The sequence below is a fragment of the Quercus suber genome, unplaced genomic scaffold (assembly GCF_002906115.3).
Source record: "Quercus suber isolate HL8 unplaced genomic scaffold, Cork oak 2.0 scaffold_65, whole genome shotgun sequence".
Lineage (NCBI taxonomy): Eukaryota > Viridiplantae > Streptophyta > Magnoliopsida > Fagales > Fagaceae > Quercus > Quercus suber.
Window position 1 is genome coordinate 358978 of NW_027069530.1, and position 16784 is coordinate 375761.

Sequence of the window (16784 nt, forward strand, 5' to 3'; positions counted from 1 at the left end):
CAGAGACCTAGTGAAGGGCTGTGTTAAGCTTACACTGATGGGGCTTTTTGGGGAAGTCCTGGGAAAGCAGGAGCTGGTGGTATATTTAGAGACTCTCTGGATATCTGGATTTGCAGATTCTCTAGATCGATTGGGACTTCTTCCAGTGTCATTGCTGAGTGCTGGGCTGATCCTAGCTTCTAAGTTGGGGTTCAAGAGTCTTGAAATAGAGTTGTACGCTTTCCAGACAAACATCATTCAAAATTAACAATGAGAATGATGTTGATTCACTTTATGCATGAGATGTGCAGAAGTTTCTTCTCTTTTCTTTCAAGGAAGACCCTGTGTTAGAAAGCAAGCAATATGATTGGCACAAAAATAATATTCACAATTAACATGAAATTCTCTTTTAAATGGTTAAATTTGCTATCTTCTGTATAAACTCAAGCAGCCTTTGGCTTTGGCTTTATCCGTTTTGCTCTTGAATACAAGAATACTCCAGCAAGAGCCAAGGCAGTTCCTGCAGCAAAAGCAAGTCAACTTGCATGTAAAAGAAGTAGGATAGATCATAGAAGAGAAACTTAAAATATATGTATAAGCTCATTATAAAAACAACTTTCATCTGTTACCAATTGGTAATGAGAATTTACCAAGGGAGTTTATGGGTGAGACAGGGGTTTGGAAGAAGATAATTGAGGAGAGTATGACCACCACACGCTTCACACAATTTCCCACTGCATGGGTGATCGGTGATAGCATGTCTAATATGATATAGGAGACCTGCCAGACAAAAATTAGTAGAATCGATAAACAGTAATATTGTATCAAAGTTGGCTATTGTTCTTCATACAGTGGAAACAATATTTTCATATGGTGCTAAAGAACATATATTCTGATAAAATTCTCAACAAAATTTATTTTCTTTTTATTTTTTTAATTTGTTCTTGGAACTCATTTAATTCAGAACATATTCCATATGCTATAACAGAACATTGGCAGGAGAAGGCTGGGTCCTAAGAATAAAAAATGAGCTCCAAATGTCTATCCGTTAAACTGAACCATTTATAAATTATAAGGATTAGCTCAGATGATTATGCTTAATGGACCATTGCTGAAGACTTCATTTCACGACTGAGATTTTATTTGCTAGATCAGTGTCACATCATTTAAAATTTTCAATGATGTGGCACTAGATAAACCTTTAACTTTGTAATATTTAATATGAACTATGAAATTGATCTATTTGAAATGGAGAAGATCCTTTTTCCGAGAAATTTTCCTATTAACAAAAATGTGAAAAACAGTGGTTCCAAGAGCCATCCTTGCTACCATAGCAAGGATGGCTCTTGGATACTTGAATGGCAGACTTTGGGTAGTCTTTTGCCAGCATGAAATCTAGTGCTAGAGTGTGACATGCTCAACCTCCCTGAAATAAGAAAATAATAATCTTGAGGGCTAAGTCCTCTTCGCAATAGATCTCTGTTGAACTTTGAATAAATTTAACATGTGTGAAACCCTGACTCTCTATTTTATCTTTCCCTTCCAACAACTATATTGTTGGAATGTGTATGTTCATCTTGATATGAGCTTTCTAATCAAGAGCAGAAACAACTAAGATGTTAATTTTTTAAGTATAAATTAAATAGATTCTCAGAAATTTCATGGGAAAGCTCTGGAGAAAAGGGTCCAAATACATGACACGGTAGCCATGACACAAATTTGTTCTCTAAGGAAGTAGCATCATTTGGATTCAGAATGTAATTCTAATAAAACTGCAAATTATTCTAAAATCTAAATTACAAATGTATGGTTGAGTTACTTCTAGAAATACACTTTCACAAATGAATACGTATGAATTATGATTGGAGAGCTCATTGAAAAATAACTCTACGATGCGGAAAGATAAATAGTAGTCAGGGAGAACTTATAGCAATTGACCAGTGAATTATGATTGGAAGAGGAAAAAAAATTGTAGTACCATTTGACAATTTATATGTGCAACATGGCACCAATGATAGGGATTTAGTTCAATAAAAGAAAATTTTTTAGATATGAACAGTATTTATCAATTTTTTGCCACTACTAAATACTTCTGATGTTTCTATTGAAAAATCACTGGAATAGAGAGACAGGCTTTTGGAGCAGTCTTAAGTTTTCAAGAAGTGTGATTTGAGTTTTTCACAGCTTTTTGAGTAATTGCTATCATGCTAAATCTCTATAAAATGAATAGTTTTGTAGAATTCATGCTCAGAAAATCTTGAGCTTTGGCATTTGAATTTGTAATCACACACTAGCAGAACCACGAGTGAATTCTACCATAGTAGAATATGATTAACATAACAGGAAATCAACAATCAAGCAAAGCACAATTGAAAAAAAAAAAAAAAAGGAGAGAGCACTTTGCACATTTTTCATATGCAGTATACTAAGTAAACAGACACTGGGCACAAATAATCATAGACCTCACCTGCTGGTAACCATAAAAGCAGAACCCAGCCAAAAGCGATCTCACACATAGTTCTCTAACATTCAAACCTTGATTTGCCTAGAACAAGGAGAAAAGAAAACTGTTTGATGCAGGATGGTCTCTTCTTTTATTGTATTGATTGATTATAGTAAAGTTAAGTTAGTATAATCTCACTATTTATATGTACTACTTACAGCAGATTGCAGGTATGAAGGAGTAAACTTAGCACCTTCCAAGAAAATAGCCACAGGAGCCAACAGGATAAAAGAAATAATGGTTAATACTGAGAAGAGATTGATATTGTCCAAAGATTCCTGTTTTATGAATAAAACGTGGTTAGAAAAATTAGAATATATGATCTACAATAACTCTCCTTGACATTACAGATTTAACCAAATAATTGTGAGACAACTGCATAAGTGAACTAATGCTTCCATTTCTACTAATACAGTTACTTGTGAACATATAGTAATTCAAAGGCATAAATATATATGACTTGCATCTGGGTTTTGTACCTCCTTTTTAACCATTAACTTTTTGCTGTATACATTACGGGATTGATTTGTCAGATTGGAAGCCATTGCACTGTAAAAGCCAGTCCTGTTTCAAAAGGGAGGGTGAGTGACATGTCAGTACCAGGCCTAAATATTTCAAAAAATGTAATTGTTTTTTTCTATTAGCAGAATATATATGGACTTCTATCAGAAGAAACCTCTATGCAAAAGAAAAATGTGTTTGCATTCTCCTTAATAAGACAACTGCAGCGTGTTCTCTTACCAATTAAAAGAGACCTCAGTGAAAGATGCCAATGCCACTCCACCTACAATTGGTACAAGGGAAGAAACTACCCAAAGAGTAGGCCTCTGTGTGCACAGTATGGTCAAAAAAATCAAATTATCTTATATATAGATTAACTGGAGAGTGGTATGTGTTATGAATATGTGTTAGTCATTAGTCAAGCACTTTCATAGACTACCTGCACTAGTATAGATCTCCATGGTCACAAGAATAATAAATTCCAGAAAGCACATGCATCACAGGATTAGGGGAAAAGGTGGCTTGCAATCAATCATCTTAAGTGACAATTGCTCAAGAATACATTTTTTTATTTCAAATTATCAATTTATATGAAGGAGCTATAAAAGGACAAATGAAGTACCACCAATGTGGCTCAAATTAGTTTCTTGCTAATTAAGGACTCCAGGTGCCCATATTACTCTTCCTGTAATGATGAAAGAATCCATTAGCATTTCTAATTTTACTAAAGTTATTACTAAGATGAACATATAACTTTTAACATTATACTTAAGTTATTACTAAGAGGAACAATTTACTTTTAACACCCAGATAATTGACTTTGGAAATTACAAAGGTCTTGCATTGATGAATTTCCCAAAGGATTCAAGCAGAAGACTTGGAGATAGGTCCAAATTCTTCCTTTCTTGCTGCTGATAATTATTGATATATATGAAATGTCTTTCATTGATTATACCTTTTGGCACTTCGATTTGCACAAAAGCAAGAATGAATAGATTAAACTGAATGGTCCACTATAGAAGAGTTTAAAAGAGAGTTAGCAAACATCTCAAGACTAGGCATGAAATGGGAAGATGACATCAAATACTCTCCAATATTATTGCACACAACCATATCTATATGCTTCTTGTTAGGATTGTTAGTGTTGGCTAATTCCATGACAAATTTATTTGTATTTTTGGGTTTTAAAATTGTAATGTGAATTGTGGTAATGAGGATTGAGGACTGCTTGGGCCCAGAGTTCTTTACCATTTGGTCTTCACTCCATGAACATATACTTTTGTGTGTGTGTGTGTCAGTTATTTACTGTTTTGAATATATTAATCCATGCAAACCCTGTGAATTGCATCTCAACTAAATATCTACTCATTTTAAGTCCTGAATAACTCATTAGAACTGGTAGTAAGCCATTACAGGAGTCTATACGCACTTTCCACTTCTCAAAATTATATCGTAGAGCCATACAGTCAGCCAATAATATCTCCAAATGAAAACAAGAAAAAAAAAAATTTGGGGCAGGACCCCTCACCTCAGCAAGAATCAAGGCAGAGAGTACAACAGTGAAAAGGGGCTCCATAGCTTTGATTGTGTGAGTGAATGAAACAGCAACTTTCCCAAGACTAATGTTGGTCAAGAGGTTCCCCAACGTGTGTGCCACAGCCAAAGGAAAAATTGCTGCAAGCTGAAAGTGAATATGTTTATAAAACCCATAATCAAACAGAAGGAAAAATTTACAAAACAATTTCACCACAATAACAAAGTACCTGTTGAGGAGTAATCTTTGGTCTGATATAAGAGTTAGATGCCCACATCAAAGCAACCATCAAACTCACAAAGCCAAACTGAAATGCTGTAACCGTTGCAGGAAATGGATAGACTTTTAGAACCTATAAATAAATGAGCAGTGGCATTCAAATTCTAGCATTCTTGAGATTAACCACAAATAAAAATCTTCTAGTAATGTTACACAATTATATCTGCATTAGATATTGTAAAATATAACTAACCAATTTTTTGCTCTCAATAATAACTCAAAAATTGAAATTTTCAACAACTGAACAAGCCTCAAAAGTCACTAAATATGACAATCTTATAGCAATGTTACATTTTTTTTTTCTGATAAGTAGCAATGTTACAGAATTGTATTTCCATTAGATACCGTAAGATACAAGTGACCTATTTTTGACTCTCAAGAATCTATAACTCTCAAAATATGAAATTCTAAGCAACCGAACAGGCCCTAAAACATTACCAAATATGACAATCTAGTAGCAATGTTACAAAATTATATCCCCATTAGATAATTGTAAAAATATAACCGACCAATACTTTACTCTCAAAATCTATAACACTCAAAAATTTGAAATTCCCAGCAACCAAACACATGTAAAGAGACATAAGTAAAAAATTCTACTCACATGTTTGGATTCCAAACTATACTAAATAATTAGTAGACTTTTTGTTATAAAAATAATAATAATAAAAGAGGAAGGTATTTATAACGGCCCTGCCCCAACTGTATAGATATTATCTGCTTTGGGGGCCATGCCCCTCACGGTTTTGTTCTCCCTCAAAGCACACAGCAGTGGGAGAAAAAGGCCTCTACACATTAAAGGAAGGTCGCTCCTTATAAGAACATCTCCATGTGCTTCCCTAGGTAATGTGGGATTCCATGGATTGCAAGACCTCCTTTTGGGTCATTACAATCCATCCCCCTTATGAGCACACGCGTCCTCACGTGTGGGACCCACACTTCCAGTTAGGGCATGGCTTTGATATCATCTGTAACGGCCCCGCCCCAACTGTGTAAATATTGTCCGCTTTGGGCCCATGCTCCTCACGGTTTTGTTCTCTCTCAAAGCACACAATAGTGGGAGAAAAAGGCCTCTACACATTAAAGGAATGTCGCTCCTTATAAGGACATCTTCATGTGCTTTCCTAGGCAATGTGAGATTCCATGGATTGCAAGACCCCCTTTTGGGTCACTATACCATGTGCTTTCGACGTGGGATCCTTTTGGGTCACTACAGTATCTAATCAAAATTTTAATTCTTTCTTTTTTAAGTTTTCTGAGGCAACCAGAAAAATAATTTAGCTCTTCAATCAATGGGTTCTATTGCTTCCATTAAGTTTTATCTTGCTTGAAAAAGAAAATTGGAGATAAAGACAGAGATAATGAACCTGCTTGTTGTAGATGTTGAAGTAGATATTCAAAATATACCAAATTCCAAACATAAAGCCTAGCTGCAAAGTCTTAATCACGCCACTTGGTTTCACAGTATCACCCATGTTCTCGGGCCCCGAAGCAGCTCTGACCTTAAAACTGTTGTTTCTTTGGTTTGAAACAAAAAAGGAACCGCATACTCGCATGTTAAAGCATGATGAAGAAAATGCATACACAGGACTTTGCTGTGAGAGTCCATGTGTGGAATTAAGGTTGAATTGTGTCGAAGACGATGAGTGTGAGAGGTGGGAGAGCTTGGGTTTAGGTCCTTTAGGATTTGGATTTGGAGGTTTGACAAATGGGGTTGAGAGAGACAGAGAAAACAGAGTGCTCTGCATCTTGTGGAGTTGAAGAACAGATGGGACAGAGAAACAGAGGTCTTAACGTTGCATGGGGTAGGGGGGGACAAAAACGACCGCGTCAAGCGTTTGGATTTGGAGGGTAGTTTAAACTAATTAGGATTTGGTCTAAGGAAAAAAAAATTTCTATTTTATAACGGAATAACTAATGTACTAATGTGTTGATTTTCTAAAATTTCAAGGGATAAGAGTTTTTTTCGGTTAAGGTTTGGAACAAAATCTCATTCTCCAAACCTTAAGAATAGTTTGTGTAATTTACCCATATTATTTTCACATAATTTTACTATTTACACCACTTTTGTTGTACACCTATAAACTAAGTCAAAAATAAACAAGATTCATAGAAGTGAAAGCATGGAAATTATTGATTATTGATAATGGCCACTTCGATATTTTCCTTTGATTTTTTTTTTTTTCCAGAAATCTCTTAATATTTCAAACAAAAATGTACCGGATTCAAATATCTTTTTATATAAATGTAGTGATGATTGTCTTACTCCTTATTTATATTGGATTATAATTTTTAAATAGCATAATTTTTAATGAAGATTTTAAAATATACTAATACACTTAAAATGTTGTTTTACTTTATAAGGGAGATGAAAATGATACGATTTTCTTTTCTATAAATATTTTGTTTGAAAAAAAAAAACACATGTGGATTACACAAACACATGAGTATGAATCACCTTATTATGGATAAGAAAGATTAAACAGTACTAGAAAATGGATTATCTGACTTGTCACGTGAAGTCATCGACTTTGGAACTATCAACCAAAGATTTTTCCTAAAAGTGGACAAATATACAACTAGACTGTAATGTAATGTAATTTGAGGAAATGAATTATGGATAAATGATCAAACAATGCGTGGTGGGGTACCTTTACTGTCTCGTTGATGTGTTGGCGAAGATGTAATGGTATGTTTCAATGTTTGGATGATTGTGAAGTCCTAATGAAAATCCGGTGTCCACAAGGACAGACTTGATAGTCAGTGGCTTGGATGCTAGTGTTGGGTGGTTGTTAGCTAGTGATGGAATGAATGGAGGACATGCCAGAGTCTAGTCTCCTGTGTTAAGATATTTGCTGAGACAAAACTGGGGCATATGTGGCTTTCAATTTGGGACCAATATTTTAAAGATTCAGCATCATGCAAATCTAAGGAATTTCACAACTCACAAGGAATTACTATCTGTAGATTCTATAACGATGAAAAGGCAACCCCACTCTTATTTAATGGGATCCACTATCTTGTGAAAGAAAAAAGGTTACTCTCAAAGTATTGAAGGATTTTCTCTCGCAAGTATAGAACATTGAGCGAATTATGAGTGCTGGAAGCCTGTGAGTAAATTTATTTACCATGTACCACCAGTTGCATCTAATCAAGAACAGCTTCCCAAGTTCCAACAGTTTGGGAAGCCTGCAAGAGCAATTTTGTGGGGTTATAAGGGGAAAGTCGATTTTTCTTTTGGAGTTGAAAGTTCCGGTGGTGAATTGAACAATGTTGAGATCAAGAAAAGTCGTACCCAATGCACAAAGCTCCTAGGTCTGAGAGAGGTCACTAAATGCCATCTTAACCCTGACAAAGTTGAGATTTTTTAATAAATAATAGAGGTCTTCCCTATAATTAGTGCATATCAAATGCCATGAATTGGCTTGACAGCAGCAAATAAAACACTCATTTGCTCCTACAAGTACTTACATAGCGGCCAATAGATGCCATATGAAAGAAATTGAAAAAAACAAAAACAAAAAAATGGAGGCAACCATGAACCACGCATCAAAATATTCAAAACTTTTGAATGACAAGAATTCCTTACATGAGACCTGGACTGAACCTGAACCAGATACAAGAATAAGAACCCTCACTATCCTACAAAATGGAAGACTATCCACATCATGAGAGGCATATGAGTCTCGCAAATGTCAGATAGCCAGTGTGACCTTTTGCCTCACTGCAAGGCCTAGCCATGACTGTTTGAGAACTCAATTTGCCTTGCTCATTGCCTCCTTCAATAGCACGCTGAGGTCTCTTACATGGAAGAATAGAACCAGGCTTAGCTTCATCACCCTGGCTGCAATCCATTTTCACTTCTCGAACTTCGTAAGTACGAAGGAGTATTTCAAATGTCTTTATATCTGGCACACAAGCAGAATATACATATACAAGCATCCATCAGTGACTGAATCACAATCAAGTAGAAAAATATGGCTAGAGCAAAAGGAGGAAATTCTTTAAGTAAGAAAGATACTTTTAACAGGAAAAAAATCCTGAATCTGAAAACACAGAGGAAATGGCTACACAAAAGCATACCCGTAAAGTTTGATCTAAGAGAATCACAGGCTCGTTGTACTTGCTCAATACATGGGGAGAAGGAGCACAAAACCCCATCTGGCTTCAACATTTTCCCGGCTGAAGGAATGGCCAACCAAGGTTGGGGTAGGTCCAGGAAGACGGAATCTGCTAACCCAGAAAATTCATCTGGAAATCCTTCACCCTGAATGTCTCTAACTCCCACAGTGACTAAACTACTAAGCCCTGTCTTCTCAAAATCCTCTCTATAAAAAGTAAAAGATCAAATCAACATTTCAGTATATCTTATAAATATTTCATAACAAAATGAAACTTGAGCTCAATGAGAAACTACACTTCAAGCCACTGGCAACTACTACACAAAAATAATGCCTCCCTATCACTATAAGTTACAGCTACTGCAGATTTTCATATCTCTCAAAACATAAATTCTTCATTTTAAATATTAAAAAAAAACAAAAACAAAACAAAATGAAGGCATATGCAAGTGGCAAAATCCATTGCGCACCCTTGAATAATACCAAAAATAATTAGTGAAACCAAAAATTTTCTTTTCAGAAATAAATTGAGATTGGTTAACTGAGTTTCTTGAGAACCTAAGAAATTAAAATTCCTTCTCAACAGTCAACACAATAGACAACCTAATTTTAAATCATGTCAAAATAGATCACATATGCAGTTCAGATATTCAACTACCAATTCGGCTTTGATCATAAGTATTTAATATCTTATTTTACGACTCTCGTTCAAAATAGTGTCTACTTTCAAGAAAAACAAACATTAACCAGTCAAAGTGGATCAAGTGGAAATATTCCTTTCTTACCTGGCTGAGGCAGCCCTTTGTTCATGAAAATCAAACGTGTAGACATGTCCTGTAGGAGCAACAGCCCTTGCAAGTGATGTAGTTAAAGATCCACTTCCAGTCCCAGATTCCAGAACCATACAACCAGGGACAATTTCCAAGTACATTATCACAAAGCTGATATCAGCGATATAGAGAATTTGGGTCCTGTGACTTAGAACTAGAGTCCACAATTCAGGAGTTGGAGCCAACAAGTAAACAAAACCATTCTTGTTGCTAAATACCTTGGATCCAAAAGGCTTCCCAATCCAGTCCGAATGTTTAAATACACCAAATCGGTTCTGGAGTACCAAGCCCTGACATACTTTAATAGCCTTCATGTTATCATGCCTCTCATAGACTATAACCAAATCTCCATCACAAATGTGACGAGTAAAAGATATCTTTTTTGTTGGATCAATTGGCAACATCCTCAAAATATTGAATTTGTAAAATCAATTACAATAACAGCTACCTGTGATGATGAAATTTCAAAAAAGGGTAAGAGGAAGACAAATTGACATTTATAAGAATCTAGAGAAATTGAAACTTATCAACCTTTAAAAATCTTGAGTAATAATTTATATATTGCTCATCAAAGTTTGTAGGAGACCATTAATAAAAAGACACAAAAGCTATCATGTTTCACACAACCATAGTCAATTGTGCTATACAGAATGGTTTGAAAACATAAAGGTAATATAACCAAGAAACTTATATCCCAGTCTACAATAGATTCATGCAACTAGGCTGGTAAACAGGGACACCCAAAATCACATTTATAATGAGCATCGAATGAACTTCAGTAAATAAAGAGATCAAAAAGAATTTAAAAAATATCTACTAAAAATAATAAAGTCCTCACTTTCTAGCAATAAATCTCCAAGTCATGACATGGCATTCAAAAGGAAAAGGCGAAGTGGAGAATGCTTTCATCTAGTCACAGGCACAACTCCCCCTACCTCAATCAAATTTTGTATGTATTTTGAGACAAATGTTATGTCTTTATCTTCTTTTTTATTATAAGTGAAATTGAAACCAAGGGGAAGGGGAAGGCAAAGGCAAGGTTCTACCCGTAAGCATAATGATTCTATCGTGAGACTTTTGTGTTATCACTTATTATATTCAAATTCAAATGCCAATTAAAAAAATGAATCTCAATCATTAGCTCATATTTGACCTAGAATGTAGTCAATTTTGGCTAGTGTGTGCAAAACCCATTTTGAAATACAGGTTTGGGCAGCATTCCCACATTGTCTTTAGTTGATTTTTGGAGCATTCCCACTCCACTCACTGTAATGTTTTATGAGTGGTTTGCCATGCTACAAAGTATCTTGTTTTCTGATAGATGAAGGGTTAACTTCTAGCACAATAGAATCATTGATTGGATGGGAATTACATCAAACTCTCAGATAAAAATAATAACAATAAATATTCTTTACCATAATGTAGTTCATACAAATCATAATCTTATCAACTATATACTATAAATGCTCAATAAGCACATAGCTACTTCATTGACAAGCTTCCACTACAATCACCCAAAGATAATTCAGATACAAATAAAGCTTTTTAAAACTTCACCTCAACCAAATTTTTAGCAAATAAGCAATCAAATAAAAAACTGCTACCGAAAACAAAGCTGCAAAGTCGCTTCCAAGTTCAAGCTTATAGAAAACTCAATGAGTCTGAAACCAGGGCCGGCCCTTCCCTTAGGCGAGTTAGGCAATTGCCTAAGGCCCCCACCCAAAATTTTAGAAAAGAACCGGGTAGTTTCAAATGAATTACAAAAATAATCTGGCACATCCTTTTAACCAAAAAAAACAAAAATTTTGGTAAATCCTATTAAACATTGGTTCTAAACAAAATCATTGACCAAAAATCAACCAGATAAACTACAAATCCGGTCTAAGAGATTAATCACAAATCAAAACAAATAAATCCACTCAAATACCCTAAAAATTTTACCTTTCTCTCTACTCTCTGCTCTCCGCCTCTCTCTAGTCTCCAGTCTCCACTGTTCAGTCTGTTCTCATCTGCTCAACAGACAACAGCTCAAGGCTCAAGCAAGGCAGCAAGCTTGAAGCTCCTCCGCCTGGACGGCTGGTCCCGCTGGACCGCCTCAGCCTCTCTCTCTGATTCTCTGCTCTCCGCCTCTCTCAAGTCTCAACTGCTCGCCTCACCTCAGGAATCAGGTATAAAATTATAAATATTTGGGCACAGGCCCAGGGCACTCCATTTTATTTGTTAAGAACTTAAGATAACATTGTTTATTTGGGCCCTCCCTGGCTGCTTTTGTAACTTTGTTTATCACTTATCAGTTTATCATTATGGCTGCCTGGACCCTCCCTGGACTGGGCGTTAAGTTTGGGCCTTCAAGTTTTTTTTTTTGGGTTATAGATAGGATTTTCTTTTTTTTTTAGGTGGGTGGTTCTTATTAATAAGTCTTGTGTCAGTATTATGACTGTGCTTAAATTTTTGTTATGCTTATGCTTAATTTTTTTTTAATTTATGCAAGTTGAAATGGCTAAAAACTTGTTATTGTTCAGTGAAACTACAACAATACTTTTCATATAAATCAGGTTCTATTTCTCATTTGCTCTACACTTGAAAGTTATTTTTTATTTTAGTCTTTATAAATATATTGTTTGATTACAAATGTCTACTAGAAAATATGCATCTGGATAAGAAAAACTTAAAAAAAAAAAAATTTAATTGAGTCTCAAAAAGAATCAATGGATAAATTTGTTATTAGTAATAAACAAAATATAACACGAAATTTAGATGAAAATATCACAAATGAGTAAGAAATTCACCAAAATAATTTAGAAGAAAATGATGTTCAATTTTGCAATACAACAAATCTTGACAATGAACTTCAAAATAATTTAGAAGAAAATGAAAATAATGATGAAAAATATAATATAAAAATATTAAATAAACATTAATTTAATTAATATATATAAGTATAAAAAATGCCCAATTTTTAGTTCTCGCCTTAAGCCCCAAAATGTCTAGGGCCGCCCCTATTTCCCTCTCATCCTCTCTCTGCCTCAACCTACATCACACCATGCTCCATGGCTGACCACTAAGCTCTCCTTTTAAACCTCCATAGCTGGAGCTTTTCAAGCTCATCACCTCCAACCACGCACCACTGTTGAAACCCAGCCAAAATCAAATCATGACCACCACCACGGCCAAAACCCATGCAAAATCAAATCGCAACAAAAACCCAAAAGCCCACAAAATCACAAATCAAATCACACCCACCAAAATCAAAGCACAAAACCTAAAAAATAACCAAAATCACAAAATGAAAACACTGAAAGTGAACCCACCATTAAAAAAACATATATTGGTTTTGTAATTATATTTTAGAAGAAGAATCATCTTGTCAAACTAATTTTAGATCCAAATTAATCAAACACATACCACAAGCAAGAATGATAGACTAAAAGTAAAGCCAAAAAAATGGTATTTCCCAGAAAAATGTTTTTAGAAAATAGAAAGGGTAAGCAAAATATAAAAACTATTTGCTTCATAATCTCAAATAAATACATAAATAACCAAAAATCACACACCATAATCCGGTGAAGTCTCGTGAGCCACAATTTCACCTAGGAGGATCGTCTGAGTTGAGAGGAAGAGATTTTCATAGTCTTTGGCTCAGTAGCACAATCTTCAATTTCCTTTCTTAATGTGGCTTTTGTTCGCTCCTCTCCTGTTAGCCTAGGTGACGTATAAAGAGAAATAAAAGGAAGAAGAACAAAGCACCGCGTAAAAAAGAAGAAAAGAAAAATTGTGAGAGATGAAAGATGGACTGAGATCAGGTGCACTGTCGTAGGTATTTTTTTTTTTACATTTTTTACATTTTTTTTAACTTTTTATCTCTTATTTAATATATTTTATTTAATGGTTGAGATTGAAAGTTGTTTTTTCAACTTTTAATCTCAGCCATTAATTACAATTGCATCAGGGTATTACACTTGAATCTGAAAAAGACAAAGAAATCTACACATACACATACACATACATAAGCACAAATACACATACACATACACATACACATACATGGCACGCATAAACACATACATATACACATAAACATACATAAATATAAGCACGCTTAAACACATACACATATACATACATAAGCGCACATACACATACACATACACATGCATAAGCACACATACACACACATACATAAATATACATATACATAAACATAAACACACATACAGATAAACACATATAAACTCACATAAACGTAAACATACACACACATAAACACATATTTTCAGTTTTTAAACAATATTACACGCATTTTTATACATTTTTTTACCCACACGTATTTTCAAAAAATAAAAACAATGTTACTAGAACAACCTTATCAAACAGCCCCTAGTTTCTCATAAATTAAAAACAAAAAAAAAAACAAAAAAACCCTTTTATACGGTGTTGTTTAGGCTTATTTCTCATCTCACCTTAAAATAAATAAATAAATAAATATTTCACAAAATAAGCTTATGTTTTTTCGCAAACTTTGGTCGATCCACTCACACAAAACACAATGTCGGCGTCAACCTAAAGAAATCTAAGCCATCACCGCCATTCGCGAGCAACCAGTGCCGCCGGAGCCCAAGGTCAGCGTAGTCATCAAAATAAACAACACTTCTGGCTTCTGTTTAGTCTCTTCTTCGACCCAGAAACAACACTTTTACTTGTAAGTGTTTTTTTTTTTCTTGACTAATAATGTCGGTTATTTACATTTGATGAATTCTGTTATATCAGTGGGCTGAAAGTCTCAGATGTTAACAATTTTGTAATGAGTCTTGAGAAAATAAACACAGAATCAAAGGAGACCGGTTGAAGCCAGCCAAGAATCCTCCAATGGCAAAATTAGTCTTTTTGTAATTCTAAAAATGTTGGAAGTATCTGAATGTCTTACCCTCTCGTTGGCGATCGTTTATATAGCATGTGGGCAACGGTTATTTATTTGATAACCGTTCCTATTGCTGAGTAGTACAAAAGATTCAGAGGTAACTTCCATAATTTCCATAAAAGTTACATTATTTAGGTATGTCTTTCATAACGGTTGGATTTGGCTTACAATGGTTCGACTTTTCTCACGCCTGGTGAAAATACGCTCGTCTAAGGCTCAAGGTGCTCAGGACACAACAACCTCGTCTGTCCCTTAAGGACAGACGGATGAGGTCGCTATGGACGAGCATGGGGTAACTTCTTTCTCTTTGGACGACATGTATGGACGAGGCATGACTTGTGGATTTTTATTGGATTTTTATTACACCATCAATTGCCCCCTCGTCCATATGGGTCGTCTAAAGGGAAAGAGGTGACCTTGCGTTACTTGGGTGAGTCTAACTGGTGTTAATGTGCCACGTGTCACCATTTCAATGGTAGCCAATCTCGTCAATTCATTTTTTTGAGACGAAGACTACGTGTCATCATTTGATTGGTTGTGTCGTTTCATATGCTTAGGTCAGCCATCTATAAATAGTGGAATGCCTCCACTGCCCTCCACACTTCTGAGATTTTCCTTCTTTGACATTCATCGTCTAGAGCCTCGTCTATAAATAAATAAATAAATAATTTACAAAATAAGCTTATATTTTTTTGTGAACTTTGGTCGATCCACTCACACAAAACACAATGTCAGCGTTGACCTAAAGAAACCCAAGCATCACCGCCATTCGCAAGCAACCAGTGTTGCTGGAGCCAAGGTCAGCGTAGTCATCAAAATAAACAACACTTTTGGCTTTGTTCTGTCTCTTCTTCGACTCAGAACAACACTTTTACTTGTAAGTGTTTTTTTTCTTAACTAATAATGTTGGTTCTTTACATTATTTCCAGTTTTGATCTTGTTTTGTTTTCTAATTTTTATTAAAAAAATGTTTTTTACTTTCATAATTTTGTGATGCTTGCACATTTGGGTTTGTTTGTGTGCGTTTCATTGGTACTATATTATTGTTTCAAATAGGGGCGCCCCTAGACATTTTGAGGCCTAAAGCAAGAACTAAAAATGTATGTGTATGTGTATGTGTGTTTATGTGTATGAGTGCGTATGTGTATTTGTATGTGTATGTTTATGTGTGTGTATGTGTATGTTTATGTTTATGTGTATGTTTATACGCGTTTATGTTTATGTTCATTTATATTTATGTATGTGTGTGTGTTTATATATGTATATGTGTATGTGTATGTGTGTGTTTATGTTTATGTTTATGTTTATTTATATTTATGTATGTGTGTATGTTTATATATGTTTATATTTATAAACATAAATATAATATAAGCACACATACACATACACATACATAGGCAAGTATAAACACATACACATACACATAAACATACATAAATATAAGCACGCATAAACAAATACACATACACATACATAAGCACACATATACACACATACATAAACATACACATACACATACACATACAAATACACATAAACATACATATACATACACATAAATATACATATACATATACATATACATAAACATAAACACACGCATACATAAACACGTATAAACTCACATAAACGTAAACATACACACACATAAACACATGTATTTAAATACATGTTTTCAGTTTTTAAACAATATTACATGCATTTTTATACACTTTTTTACCCATACGTATTTTCAAAATATACAAACAATATTACTAGAACAATGTTATCAAACAGCCCCTAGTTTCTCATAAATTTAAAAAAAAAAAAAAAACCTCTTATACTATGCCGTTTAGGTTTATTTCTCATCTCACCTTAAAATAAATAAATAAATAAAATTCACAAAATAAGTTTTTGTTTTTTGGCGAATTTTAGTTGATCCACTCACACAAAACACAGTGTCGACGTCGACCTAAAGAACCCAAGCCATCATCGTCATTCGCGAGCAACCAGCGCCACCGGTGTTAGGATTAGTGCCCTTAAATCCTATTATATGATGCTATGTAAGATATTAAGTTTGACATTGTGTATGACATTATGTATGACTTAATATTGTGTTTAATGAATTGGTTTAATTATT

General features: G+C 34.5%; 2 protein-coding genes across 2 annotated transcripts; both read right to left on the reverse strand.

Moving 5' to 3' along the window:
- Nucleotides 1–326: 326 nt before the first annotated feature.
- Nucleotides 327–6649, reverse strand: LOC111999164 (phosphoenolpyruvate/phosphate translocator 2, chloroplastic). The gene is made up of 9 exons (XM_024031282.2): nt 6164–6649; nt 4747–4869; nt 4512–4664; nt 3224–3309; nt 2962–3046; nt 2641–2760; nt 2447–2524; nt 630–759; nt 327–499 (listed from the first exon to the last, which is right to left on the reverse strand). The coding sequence occupies exons 1-9, from the start codon at nt 6542–6544 to the stop codon at nt 423–425; spliced, it is 1233 nt and encodes a 410-aa protein (XP_023887050.1). The 5' UTR covers nt 6545–6649; the 3' UTR covers nt 327–422.
- Nucleotides 6650–8336: 1687 nt separating this feature from the next.
- On the reverse strand, nt 8337–11929 carry LOC111999146 (uncharacterized). Its single transcript, XM_065772817.1, has 4 exons — nt 11689–11929; nt 9703–10195; nt 8880–9124; nt 8337–8704 (listed from the first exon to the last, which is right to left on the reverse strand). The coding sequence occupies exons 2-4, from the start codon at nt 10149–10151 to the stop codon at nt 8463–8465; spliced, it is 936 nt and encodes a 311-aa protein (XP_065628889.1). The 5' UTR covers nt 10152–10195; nt 11689–11929; the 3' UTR covers nt 8337–8462.
- Between the last annotated feature and the right edge of the window lie 4855 nt (nt 11930–16784).

Bases quoted from the DNA above. Each gene is read 5' to 3' on its own strand.
- LOC111999164 (XM_024031282.2), bottom strand. From the start codon at position 6,544: ATGCAGAGCACTCTGTTTTCTCTGTCTCTCTCAACCCCATTTGTCAAA. The intron at 4,870-6,163 runs GTTCATTATCTC...ATTTATTTATAG, and splicing joins TCAACATCTACAACAAGCAG to GTTCTAAAAGTCTATCCATT. The intron at 3,047-3,223 runs GTAAGAGAACAC...CTTTTGAAACAG, and splicing joins ACTGAGGTCTCTTTTAATTG to GACTGGCTTTTACAGTGCAA.
- LOC111999146 (XM_065772817.1), bottom strand. From the start codon at position 10,151: ATGTTGCCAATTGATCCAACAAAAAAGATATCTTTTACTCGTCACATT. The intron at 9,125-9,702 runs GTAAGAAAGGAA...TACTTTTTATAG, and splicing joins CAAAGGGCTGCCTCAGCCAG to AGAGGATTTTGAGAAGACAG. The intron at 8,705-8,879 runs GTATGCTTTTGT...CTTGTGTGCCAG, and splicing joins TCTTAGATCAAACTTTACGG to ATATAAAGACATTTGAAATA.